Raw genomic sequence first — 14,187 nt, forward strand, 5'->3', positions numbered from 1 at the left:
TTCCCCTCCCCGTTGCTGAGTCTATAAAATAAATATCTCAAATACGCTGTTTTTAAACTGTATTTTTTTCATCTGCTCTGATTTCACAATGATTTTAAATAGAGAAATACTCAGAAATGCAATTTTTTGCCAAATTTCCATAATATTTGCCATCCATGTCACAAGAACATGCTAAAAACACTAAAAACAGCTTTATCTTTGGAGTGGGTTTTTAAAATAAATCTCAAGACCAGGTTTTTATTTCCTGACAAACATAAAATCTCCGGACCCTTTTTAGTAGATGTAGCTGAAAAAGATGAAACGTGTTAATCACACCAGCAATCTTAAAATTCAAAAATCAATTCCAATATAAAGTAACTGGAATGCTAATTTAAAATGAAAAGATAAAGATCCTACCAAAGGCATAACAAAGCTGTTTCGTGAAATAATACATCTCTTACTTTTGAATTAACAGAAATGTAACTAAATTTGGGCTAAATTACTGCTAGATTACTGCTATATTTGGAAATCGTGAAGCTTATATTAGCACTCAGAGCTAAACTGCTTTTAATTCTTTGGATGCTTTTTGGTATTTTGTTATTTATCTTTTTTTCTACTTTAGCTGTAGAGTCACATTTCAAAAGGATTTACTGAATGTAAGCAAACAGCAGGAGACTCTGCAGCTTTCTTAAGCAGCGGCTGTGGAGTTTCAGATCTGACAAACATTGCTTTCATGTTAGAGGTTTATTACAAGTTAAAAATATGCTGCGGACATACTTAAACACCTGGGATTACCCAGTTCCTCCAGCAGTGTTAGTGCTTCTAAGACCAAATTCACTTCACATCTGAATTGTTATCCCAGATATTGTCAGTCCTTGGATTAAGGTTATTAGAACCTCTGTGTAAGCTGCCATGATTATCCCCTTGGATCATTTCAAATCCAAAGATGTCAAAGAATGGAGAGGTCTCCAGGACATCTGCGCACACAATCGTCCATGATTGGTCTGTGTCTCTGGAAAAATCTGGATTTGGCTCTAAAGTCCCCAGACCATCTGTGCCGACACTCTCAGAGTTGCAGCACAATAAAAACAATTACAACTCTAAAAATTAATGTATGACTGGCAAAATTAAATATGCATTTTACACATTGGCCATTAAAATGCAACCGATTTGATCAACTATGAATAGTTTATTGTTAGGGGGAAAAAAAAGAATAAATTTGCAGACAGATGAGCCATTTTACATGACTAATATCTATGCTCTAAATCATGAACTTTTAGTATAACAGGAGAGAAGAGGGTAAAATCCCTTCCCACATAAAATAAAATAGTTTGGTCCATTTATACTTGATCATGTTATCTCTCAAAAGGCAACTTCTTTTTTTCTAACTCATTTTCTCGCTCATAGTGTAATATAATAACAAACCCTTTGTTACTGAGCTCTATTAGAATCACCCACTGGCACACTCTCCCATTTGGCAAGCTTAGTGCCAATGTGGCTATTTTGCAGAACGCTGGTATGAGGAGAAAATTTGCACTGGAAGCGTAAATTCAGCACCGATGAATTACTAACAGTAAGGAGAGTGGAAATTAGCCAGAATATAATTATCCACAGCTGTGGTAACTATCAATTTCCATTTGAGTGGTTGGTCACGCAGCCCGCTCCCCTCTTTCTCCAGTGTTGCTCAAGGAGGATAATCAGAGAGACGGTGAGCTGTGCCACACTCCTCTGCTAGATAGATGCATTAAGTTAAGGTGATGACACAGAGAAATGAGCCCTCACTTGCTCCCATTACTCTTCATTTCTTCAAATTGTATTTAACAACAAATCTATTCCATGCTACTTTACACTTTTAGTGCAAGGCTTAGATTTTTTACTTAAAGCATCTTAAGGGTATTGTTGAAAAAAAATGGAACTATGATAAATATATGTTAAACCACCAATTATGTGTTACATTTAGACATAGTGATGGCAAAAAAGTAACCAAAGTTATTCAGTTTGGGCTCTAAATACAAAATGTAAGAGAATTTAAACCTCAAACGTATACTGGATTAACCAATTTTTTAACCTAACCAAAAAACAGTTATTGCTTAACTGCAACTACAGAGGTTATAATCTCTGTGATGAAATACAACCATATTCTAAAATTATTTTTTAAGATAAATACATATTTCTAAATATTACTATACTTTTTATATGTCAATACAAACTATTTAGACTTTTAAATTAGCAGGCCTATAGTTTGCATGCTACAAATGTAATGTTTGAAAATAATAAACAATTATAAGCACATTAAATATCCAAACAATTAAATATTTGACAAAGTTGACTTTTTTTTTAATTTACTTCAGGAAGAATTTTAGATTTTTTTCAAGAAATAATTTCATTGTTTTAAATTACTCAATTTAAACAATGAATCTGCTTTTTAAGGAGTTTAGTTTATAAAGTTTTAATAAGAAACTCTTTCCTCCCTTTTTCTATGTTGTCTGTATTGTTGCAAATTTAATGACTTTTCATGCAATCCTCCATTAATTTTAATAGCTAAAAATAAATTAAGTTCGGATTTCCGTTTAAAAGTTGCAGCGGCTTTACTGCTGCATTCAAATAATAAGGTAGGCTGCATTATTTCATGTTTTTCTTTGTCTTATGATTAAAGTGTTAGTGTGTGACCTAACATTCACAATGCAAAAACAGAGCCTTTACAAACAAATAATACATGTATAACCCATTGGCAGATATTCCTAAAATAAGCAAAACAATCTGTCAATGGGGTAAGATAAATGGTCTAATATTTCTTTAAAAATCTACGTACTGAGACTTGTTTTCTTAAACTAATATTTTTTTTTATTGAAAAAAATTGATTGATAAGATTATTTTTCTTGCAAGACAAAAACAAGGGTATTTTTTACTGTTTTAAGATCTAGTTTTTGCGGTGCAAAAGTCTTAAAGTCATTTCAGAGAGTAATCACACTTTTTTATGACTTATTTCAGTTTTCCAAAACTAAATTTTGCACCTAATCTTCTTACCTAATTGGTTATTAAAATAGATTTATTAAAACTGTACAAATGTATTTGATGTAATTAAACTTATTTGAGATGATAAAACTAAAGTGCAGTTTTTCTAAGCAGTTTAAATTTAGCTGGATGAGCAACAAACTTAGACATCTTACTAAGAATTCTTAGTTCTTTCTGACTTTCACCTTTAAACTTGAGGAGACTAAAAGATGAGCCCTGAGCTAGAACAATGTGCTATAAATAGTATCCATGAAATGTGGAGACTGGGACTTGCAATGTCAAAAAAAAGTGATAGATATATTATTTCAGAGCACATACCTTAAAATATCACGGCAGCCTTTACATTTTCTTGAGAATTCATGACCAAAGAGTGGCATAAATGAAATTAAGAGTTGAAATTTAAGAAATAATGACATTAATGTTAATATTTTATTTCTTAAGATTAGACAATTGATTAAAAAAAAAAGATGGGAACAAAAGTTTACCAAACCGAAGACACAGCATTGCTGATGACATTAAGAGTTGAAGGCAAAAGGTTGATTCAGGCAGACAGGATCTTCTTGAACTGTCAAACGGCAGAGAAAAACGAACTACATCCATCGCTGTTGTGTCTACTGAACATGACACATGTTCCTTCATGTGAAATGTCACCCACAAACCCTTTGCTCTTGCCATGTCTCTTCAGCCAAATGCATCCAGACACAGTGCAGGACGTGTGTGCGCTTAAATGGCATTTTGGCCAGCCGGCTGCCCGATAGTTGCTTATATGTTGTATAATAACAGAGGCAGTGTTGCTAGTTTTTCTGTCGACAGTGTGGTCTGTCACTTTGGCCTTGAACAGTTGTCACAGTTTTGAGTTCACAGTTTAAAGGGCCAAGAGTTTGTAGATGCAAAAGACTCATGTCTGCATGAGCCAAATTAAAAAGAAATTGATTTACAGATTTGTTTTTCATCCTTCTCCTTCCTGCCTTTGCATGCCAGATGCTTCATTCGACTTGAATAGTAATTGTATTTCATGAGCCATGAAGTGTGTGCATGATCAACAGCATAAGAACATCAGAGATGCAGATCGTCTGATAGACAGTTGAGTGCATTTTGGTGTAGTGTTACCAGCACAATGGTGCTGGGATCGCTTTGTCAAGGGGATTAAATGGATTTATAACTCTGGATTAGGATATAACCAGCTGGGTACATTTGTGAAAGGACTGAGAGTGTGTGTGTGGGAGACAAAGAATGATAGGGGGATTGTTTTAATGGTTCCTGTCAGGTGTTATTGCTGTTAAGGAAAAGCTTATCTCTCTCCAAACACAACCAAATAAAACATCATTTCTAGCAAACCCCAACTATTTCTGGAGTTTTCGGTTTATGAGATTTACCCACATTATTTGCATATATGGCCAAAGAGCAATATTATACTGAATGATCCACATTTTAAAGACCCACTCCGATGTAATTGTATTTTTGGCATATTTTGCATTCTTGTGGAGTTTCTCTGATGGCTGAGGACATGAATTAAAGGGGCCATAACATGAAAATTCTACTATTTAAGGTTTTAAATGCATTATACATTATATCCTCAAATTGTGTCCGGTCTTCAATAAATTTCAGCTCAAACAGGTGTTCGTTACTTTAAACGCGAGGCTCCTTTAAGACCCCCCCCCCCCCTCTCTTACGTCGCTTGTATTTGTGAACCAGTGTAGCGATGGCCAGGCCTACTAAAGGCAGATATATGGTGTGCATCCATCTTTGAAGACATTTGGATACTGTTTATTTTCCTGGGAGAAACAAAGAAAGGCTCTAGGATGACGTTATGTAATGGGCGACAGCCAGATGTAGCAACAGGCGGAGCTTCAGGAATTGAGTCTTTGGAAAAAAACTCAAGAAAAATAACAAAAATTTCATAAATAATTTTTTTTTTGGTGTTCCAAAGGTAATACATGATCATATATATGGATATAGTTCACCCTGAAAGGCTTAAGAAAACCATGTTATGGCCCCTGTAAGAAAATTTATCTCAGAATTTCATTTCTGGTTATTTTGTTATTTAAATCAGTGTGATTCAGGAGCAGACAGAAAATGCAGTTTGTATTAGAGCCTATTTCTGTCGGAGAGGGCAAGCCAGAAACTCCCTGCTCTGCTCCAGTCTGATGAATCCACTTGGAGACGATTTAAAGAATAACCAAACCCTAAATCAACTTTTTTGGCTGTTGATCTCTATAAATGGGGCTTTAAAAGTGATGTCTAATGGCCATTGCCAATTTTTTTTAAAAATTAAAATAAAATTGTTTAATTCTTGAAAATATAGTCAAAAACATTTGGTGTGCTGCCCCCTAATGGTTAAATCGAGGTATTACAGTTAAATTTTGTGATTGGTCAACTATGTAACTTTAAGAAGTTTAACGTCATGATATGCAGCTCTAGTAATGATAACAGTCCAGCCCCCAAGCTCCACCCCTCTGATTGGATTTTAAAATTTCAGCTGTGGGTGGAGTCAGCCTCCAAACTCTCCTGTTTGGTTACCCTTTAATCTATGTACACTTCAAAAGTGAAACATTGGATAAGTTAATCAAACATTTAAGAACATTAGTTTTTAATCAAACACATTTTTGAGTTGAATTATTATCATTATTGTTCACAATTTTTTTTTTTTTGTACCAGTAATGTTAGGTTGAGGGTGTTAGTGGCTATAAAATAACAGCAGAACATGTAAACAGAAAGCTCTCAACAATGGTAAGGGGAAGAAGGGGTGGGCTTGCTCTACAACGGTCCTGCCCACAAATCAAAGGCAAATCTAATTCAGTACTGCTGCTCTACAGAAAATATGTCCTAGAAAAAGACAGTTTATATATATAGGTTTTTATTTTGGCTAAAAAATAGCATAATCATACTTAAAAAAAAAAAAAAAAAACATTTTTAAAATAGATCAAAAGATGGTCGGAGTGGGTCTTTAAGAAGAGCAATTATTTAATCCATCTCAATCAGAAACGCATGTTTGCCTTCATTGTTTTAAATGTATATAACATAGGTGGTAACATATTCTTACAGGATAATAACCATAGATTGAATATATTGTTAATTTCACTCTTGTGGCATACTTATTTCAATTAAATAAACCCTTGTCCTTGATTATCAAAGGAATTTGTCAACATCTTTGGGGTCTTGACATTGGCAAATATTCCTTTCACGTTTTTCATTTGGTCTTTTTGCACCTGCCAGCTTCATGCTTGCCTTGTCAGAATGCTTTTCTCAGCGGCGTGCTTCTCATCATCAAGCAAGCTTATTTGAACATGTGCATGCTCGTGCTTTTTTCTTTTTTCTTCTTTTTTTGACAATTGAATCTCATTTATCTTGGCCCTGTTCGTCGAGGTAAAAAAAGAAAAAGCTTCATGTGCACACATGATCTAAATTCTAAAAGGAAAACATCTCAGTTCTTCTGTTTGCACTTCCAATTGTGTTTCTTTCCTATGGGGTTTAGATAAATGAGGAATTATTGTATTCAACACTTCAGAATCACAGTGAGATATTATTTTAAAAAACACTATATTAGTTATCTGCCTAAAAGTAAGATAGATTTAAAATGGCAGTGTTTGATACTTTTTGATGGTTTGGACTGATTCTGAGCATGGCGTCTGATTTCGAAGGGGAACCATTGGTGATGGTAAGTTTGGGGACAAAACAAAACCAAAAAAAATCTCTTATGCCTGGGCACAAAGCTTTTTTGAAGAGGTAGGAGGTTTTTTTTTTTTGAAAAAACATTTTTTCCCCATGTGATTGCATGTGTGTGACTTGCTGACATAAGTGGAGCATCTTTTAGAGGCATATAGAAACTAGAGATTGCATGCTGCTATCATTCCTTCAGTTCCTTAACGCTAAAGGTACAAAAACTTTATTTTAAGTGTTTTTTGTACCATATCCTGCATGTTCCCAATTCATGTCTGCTAAAGAAAAGAGCTTCCACGACCTTTCTGTATTAATTCTTTTAATAAGTCAATTATTACTGTTTGCATGGTGTTTATCATACCAGTATCTAATCCTGAACGATGTCACTTTTATCCCATCTTTTTTTTTTTCTCTCAGCACCACAGACATCACACAGTGTCGTTCTCACTTCCACAAAAATCACTTTGTCTGCACAAATGACCATTAGGGCGGTTTCATATAGGCAATGTCCTTTTGCATTGCCAGTGTATGCTCACTGGGCATTGCCTCCAGTGACTGAATCACCTGAATGGATTTTTCCTGTAACATGAGAGCCCACGGCCCGCTCTGAACCATTAGAGGTGTTGCTTTATCACAGCCAACTCTATTTATTTGGCTGATTTTCTCTTGCGGTCCATTTTATCAGACATAACAGCTTTTTACTGAAGAAAGAAACAGTTGAGTCAAATCTTTTTTTATACAAAGAAAATAAAAAGGCATAAAAAAAAGATTCAATGAGTCTAAATAAACTATGCTCACATTATATAAGAGGCTGTTTATGTCTTTACCTTTTAAGCTAGCTTCTTTATTCAGTTTTAAGGCTTGCTTGAAATGATTACGCACCAATATTCATTTGAGATGGTTTTGTCCCTGACCTGCCTCTCAGATCAGTTTATAACTACATCAAGTGGATGGGTAATAATTCAAAGGCCTGTGTATAAACCAGCATTTCCTCTGCAAGAGTTACAACTGATCACTTGCATGTGATATTTGAAGCCTTGCATGGCAACAACATGCAACGGTCAGTATCAGTCTGCATGCTGCTTAATGAATATCTTCCTCTTTCTCTTTTTACGCGTCTGTGCTTCCAGAAGACAACTATACTGAAGGTGGGTGTTCATTTATTTTTTCATTAGTTTTTTCAATTATGTCTTTGCTTATTAATGGAGTTGTTGTGTATGCGTAAAATCGCGGATAAGGCTTCCTAAAACATGTGAGTAAATATTTTAAGATGGTATTTTTGCTGATTGGAGGGGTAAGTGTGATGTCATTTTATGTATTTTTTTTGTATGTATTTTTATGTATTTGAAATTAAAAAGCACAGTCAAATATTTATCTACATTTTATTAAATGTATTTGAAAAAAAAACTAAAATTAGAACTTTGTTTTTGTAAAAAAGTTTGCTCTTTTCATTTTTTTTTTTAATATACCCTTAAGTATTGTTTCTATTTTCATCAATAAGGATTGTGATGTTTGATTCTTTGGGGACTCAAAATTAATGCATAATGTGGAGTTATGAACTGAGGTCAACTTTTTTTTTTTTTTTTTTACTTTAAGTACAAACATCTAATGACACTTATGTGCCTGCATAATAAATCAAACATGTATTGAAATTGCAATATCAGCTTTTGCAATACACATATCACAAAAGACTGTGTAAACATGATAAATGGTTACACACATGCATAGTCAGAGAAACCATAACCTTTTTTAAAAAAGCCCAAGGGCACACAATCTACAGTGGGGCAAAAAGTATTTAGTCAGCCACCAATTGTGCAAGTTCTCCCACTTGATGAAGATGAAAAAGGACTGTAATTTTCATCATAGGTCTACCTCAACTATATAAGACAGAATGAGATCCAGAAATCCAGAAAATCACATTGTCTGATTTTTAAATAATTTATTTTCAAATCATGGTGGAAATAGGTATGGGGTCAATAGCAAAAGTTCAACTCAAAACTTTGTTATACACCTTTTGTTGGCAATGACAGCAGTCAAACATTTTCTATAAGTCTTCACAAGATTTTCACAAACTGTTTCTGGTATTTTAGCCCATTCCTCCATGCAGATCTCCTCTAGAGCAGTGATATTTTTGGGGGCTGCCGCTGGGCAACACGTAGATTTTCTATGAGGTCAAGATCTGGCTAGGCCACTCCAGGACCTTAAACGACTTCCCACAAAGCCACTTCTTTGTTACCCGGGTAGTGTGTTTGGGATCGTTGTCATGGTGAAAGACCCTTGCTCATGGAAGAAGATTTTCACCCAAAATCTGACAATACATGTCATTATTTCCTTTTCATGGATCAGTTGTCCTGGTTCCTTTGCTGAAAAACAGCCCCACCCCCATGCTTTACAGTAGGGATAGTGTTCTATGGATGCTACTCAGCACTCCTTTTCCTCCAAACACGATGAGTAGAGTTCTTAATAAAAAAAAATCTGTTTTGGTTTGATCTGACCGTGGAACATTCTTCCAATCTGGATAATCCAAATGTTCTCTAACAAACTTTAGACGGGCCTGCACATGGACTGGCTTTAGCAAGGGGATACGTCTGTCACTGCAGGATTTGAGTCTCTGGCGGTGTAGTGTGTTACTGATAGTACCCTTTGTTACTTGGTCCAAGCTCTCTGCAGGTCATTCACTAGGTCCCCCCGTGTGGTTCTTGGATTTTTGCTCTCCATTCTTGTGATCATTTTGACCCCACGGGGTGAGATCTTTTGGGGATCCCTAGATGGAGGGGGATTATCAGTGGTCTTTTTGTCATCAACATCCTAATACAGTAATTGCTCTTGCAGTTGATTTCTTCACACCGAGCTGCTTACCTATTGCGGATTCAGTCTTCCCAGCCTGGAGCAGGTCAACAATTTTGTTTCTGGTGTCCTTAGACAGCTCTTTGGTCTTGGCCATAGTGAAGTTTGGAGTGTGACTGTTTGAGGTTGTGGACAGGTGTCTTTTATATTGAAAAATACAGTAGTTCAAACAGGAGCAATTAATACAGGAAGCGGGTGGAGGACAGAGGATCCTCTTACAGAAGAAACTACTGTGAAAGCCAGAAATCTTGCTTGTGACCAAATACTAATTTTCTACCAATTTGCAAATAATTACTTCAAAAATCAGACAATGTGATTTTCTGGAGTTTTTTTTTTCATTTTTTGGTAATTTTGTCTTTTATAGTTGCGGTAGATCTATGATAAAAATTGCAAGCATCTCTCATCTTTTTAAGTGGGAGAACTTGCACAATTGGTGGCTAACTAAAAACTTTTTTTTTTTTTTTATTGTGCCCCACTGTACCTTGTTCTTGTGTTGTCCATATTGGTTTTGACCAGTTCTACCACAACGGTATAGTTGTTCTTCGGTGTGCTTTCCCGACATATAAGTTCTAACATGTCTCCCACTGAGATAACTTGCAGTCGGCCTATTATTTATGTTGACTTTTATTTAAACTGTTGCAGTGAAATGAAAATATATATATATGTTTTGCTATTTGCTCATGTATCGCAAGTCATTGCAATATTGATCACTAATATCAGACATCGTGAGTTTTCCTCATTTCGTGCAGCCCTAGACACGTGTATTTTTCTGCTGTACTTTTAAAAATTAACTCCTCTCTGAGTGTTGTGAAACTTATACCTTTATTTTACGTATTAAAATTTTTCTGAAACACAATGTGCACATGATGGGTAATCTCAGATTCAGTTGGCCAACCTGAATTTCAGTTTCTGAATGGTGCATAGTAAGTTGCTGATGACGCATTGCAACCCACTTTGGTGGAGGGAATGCTCATCTTTAAAAACCCTGTTTGTACACCCTCCTCTCACTCTCCGTCCCACTTTTCCCGTCTCCCAACACTCCTCATGTGACACAGACATCCACTCTGCAGAAGATACCAGCATGTCACTGACAGACACTCTCCCCATTATCCCTTGTTCTCTGCTGACTGTGCTTTTATTCTCCTTAAAGGTCTGGCACACCTGATGATGGGCGACCAAGGTATGGGCTCAGTTTTTTCCCAACAGTCATTCCTCCATTGTTCCCTTCGCTCCCATTGTGCTCCGAAATGTGTGCGGCTCTCACTGCTGTGTAGGCCTGAAGCTTCAGATATGGGCTGTTGTCAATTCACCTCCTCTTTTTTATTTTCTTGGATGAGCTTGTTGGCTTTATGATTCATTTAACCATTCTCTATCATGTGACATTTTCAAGAACATGTGCATTTTAATCCATTTTCTATCAAATAGGCCTGTTATTATGGAAATGTATGTAAATAATAGGATACTAACAAGGGGACAATTGGGTTAACACAGTTTGACTGCAGAGTATAGTGCAATGCAAACAAATTTAAGACTTTTTAAGCCAAATATCATCTGATTTAACATCAATGATGCATGTTACAAGCTTTTAAACAGACTGCTTATTCATCACCTCTTCATGTTTTCAATTCATTTTGAATTTCTAGAACAGGGACATGAAGTTTTGTTTGTCTTTTTTTTCTCTCCCCATTGCAGTGTTTTGTTGCCACTCTTATTATGTATGCACATAATTGTAGCGATCAAGCCTCTCTCCTTTGACACTTGTCCTTCTCCATGACACTTATTGGTGTTTCCTCTCCTTTTGTTCTCCCTCTTTGTGTGGGATCTGCTTTCTTCATGGAACATTTCACCAATTGTAGATAAAATTAAAGGTACAACACTTTTTAAAATTCTCTTATTTCACAGAATTTTGTGGCTGTGGCATTATATACTAATGCTGAATCATGTATATAAAGCCACAGATTTTTTTTTCCCAAATGATTCCTTCTGAACACATAAATTCAAGGTTTTCAAGGTAGGTGCTGTTCTCGCTTTGCACTGACACTTGTGCTACCTGCTCTCCTCTGCTGCCTGCATGGGAATAGAATAAATTCACATGGGCACAGGAACACAAACTCTACTCCCCCCTGCTTCCGCAGCCTCTAGAGGCGGCCTTTCTTTTTTATTATTTAAAATATGGGTTTCGAGGTTGAGTGTGAGGTTTGACCATTGTGTTGTTGGCCTCCCATCCCGGCTGTGCTCCTCACCTCTTCTCCCCGTGGGGTAAGTGGACTTCTGATTTTTTCCTATTTAACTCTCCTCCTCAGGACAAAGAGGGGAAGCTTGGCTTCTAAGGTCCCTACTGAGCACACAAGGTAAAACTTCTTTTTATTTGCTCCCCCATGTCTGTTACTGTAGTTAAAATCCCTTTTAGAGATTACTGCTGTGCAGCATGAATGCTCAACCTTAAACCATCAATGCACTGCTGCTAAGAAGTTAACAAATGTTCCTTGATTTTATTTTAACTTGAGGTTTATAGTGTCAGGACTGTTAATATATATATAAAAAAACAGTTTTGTCGTAAATATTGTGTGATTTAAATAACTTCAACATGAAACATCCCCTTAACAGGTAAGTTCATCAGTAAATAATGTTGTAAATTATTATATGCTGCCTTTATGTTATCAAATGTTGTGCTTAAAAAAGCTTTATGGTCATTTTAGGGTTTCCCCTTTCAAATACGCCGCACTGCAGGATCCCACTAATACTCACTGATTTATTAAATAAACAAGCTACAACAGTTACAAAAAGTAACTCTGGTGTACCTGTTTGGGAAGAGATTATGAAAGACGATATATGAATTTATATATACACCTTATCCACATGTGTATTACTCACCTTTGAAGTGTATGTGTATAAGGGTACACGAAGGACTTTCTTTTTTTAGCTGCATTCCAGATGCATTTTGCCACTTCCACAGACTCTCTAAGGGTTATGGGCATCAAGGAGCTCCCTGAAGGACGACACAACTTCAAGGGCTCTTTCACTGATTCCATTTGTTCTGCAGATAGATGTGATGGCATAGCAGACAGACTCTGGGTAGTAGCCCTGAGTAAAAAAAAAAAACAAAATAAATCCCACTAAATTGTCTGGATGGTACCTGTTCCGTTTCGTTTTTTCAGATACTAATAGTAAAAATATAATTGGATGATTCTGGTGGTGGCATGTATCAACCACTTTGCAATAAATTATTTAGACTATTGAGTTGAGTCCAGTCTGGAAGCTCTGCAACAAATAAAAGTAAACACAGTTCTAAATTACAAACAAGCAATCTCACAAACATTCTTTGGTACTATTTGAGATAAATGAAACTGCACGCCCATCTAGTAAAATTTGGTTACCTTAAAATGGCCTTAAAGCTGCAATACAGGCTTACACACAAATTCACATTTTGTGATTATAAAATGAAACATTTTGTTTTGGGGAATTTCCTCGTACACATTTGCTAAACATCATGGATGTCGAGTCATTTTCAAAGGTAAGTTTTGAGGAGCAAATAATGTGAGTTTATATTTGCTGATGAGAGGTTCAGTGGATTTCATTGTTTTTGGTGACTTCTTCTGATATTAGTACAACATGGCAGTTCAGTGGTTGGCTTTGGTTAACACATTGCGTAGACATTGATTCTTTTTTGGGCTTACTCAATGCTATTGATGGCATTGATAGGTAAGAGCATGCATATTTAAACCAACCCCATATTAATTGAGTGTTTGCACAGTGGCTACCTTATTTACTATCCCACCTTTATGCATCAACTTACTGTGGAGTCATAGACACAATATTGCTAAAACAGAAAGCCTTCATTGTCCATTGTAATTATAGTACATTTTTTGAGCTGCTCGACTGAAGTTTACCACTTTATGGTTAGTACTCTGATTAATGAAAGCCCTCTGATGTATATGCATGTTGCTGTCATCTGGTCCAGTACTAGTTGAGTCTTGAGATCTCGCTCCCATTTAGCTCTTGAGAGCACAGCGATTGTTGGGATCAGTCATAATACCTTTGGCGCAGAAATCACAGGGGTATTTAATTACTATCATCACAATAAACTACCACACGCAGCCTTAGTGAGGATGCGGACAGGCTTACAGGTAAAACTCTTAGGGGCTGAATTTTATACTTCATAATGTGATTGCTTTCACTTTCTGAGGATGAAAAATTGCGCTTTTTATCACACTGTACACATTCCAGGGGATTTCTGTGAATCTGTTTGGCTTGTTTCTACATGACGTGCTACATTTAACATGTCAAATGAAATTGATTTTTAGAACGCGTGATTACTCTTCTTGTTTGCATTACAAACGGTTGACATGTCTGAAGCTTTTAACTGAGTGCCCCTGGATTTGCAGAAGCTTCTACCTTCTGTGGGACTCCCTTCAGATGCTAGATTCCTGCCATGAGTGCATGAGCTGACATGGATAATGGAATATCAAATTATCAAAAATGAAAATTTTACAGCCATTATAAGAGTTAACGGGGTGTGAATATTAGTCGCGTTCTCACGCATGCAAATTCATTGTGGTTTGTGAGTGTTCACAGCAAATGTCCGTATGTGCAGAGCTGAGATGGGTTTCTGACTGAAACCAAGCTATATAATAAAAACCTTTTCTGAAATGTTTGCAGATCAGACTGGTACCCCTAGTCTAGAGT

The 14,187-nt window shown here is 36.1% G+C and overlaps 1 protein-coding gene across 27 annotated transcripts in view; it reads left to right on the plus strand.

The window, feature by feature from the left end:
- Window positions 1-14,187, plus strand: part of LOC112161706 (neurexin-1a) — a 247,571-nt gene that overhangs the window by 10,187 nt on the left and 223,197 nt on the right. For 10 of the 27 annotated variants that reach the window (XM_036215421.1, XM_024297065.2, XM_024297057.2 and 7 more), the window contains 4 exons: window positions 7,785-7,802; window positions 10,652-10,681; window positions 11,358-11,369; window positions 11,805-11,852. In XM_036215421.1, coding sequence (XP_036071314.1) covers window positions 7,785-7,802; window positions 10,652-10,681; window positions 11,358-11,369; window positions 11,805-11,852 — 108 coding nt within the window. The remainder of the gene's footprint in view (window positions 1-7,784; window positions 7,803-10,651; window positions 10,682-11,357; window positions 11,370-11,804; window positions 11,853-14,187) is intronic. The other 17 variants (XM_024297069.2, XM_024297071.2, XM_024297067.2 and 14 more) reach the window with 11 other exon arrangements.

This window comes from Oryzias melastigma, linkage group LG15 (assembly GCF_002922805.2).
Source record: "Oryzias melastigma strain HK-1 linkage group LG15, ASM292280v2, whole genome shotgun sequence".
Classification (NCBI taxonomy): domain Eukaryota; kingdom Metazoa; phylum Chordata; class Actinopteri; order Beloniformes; family Adrianichthyidae; genus Oryzias; species Oryzias melastigma.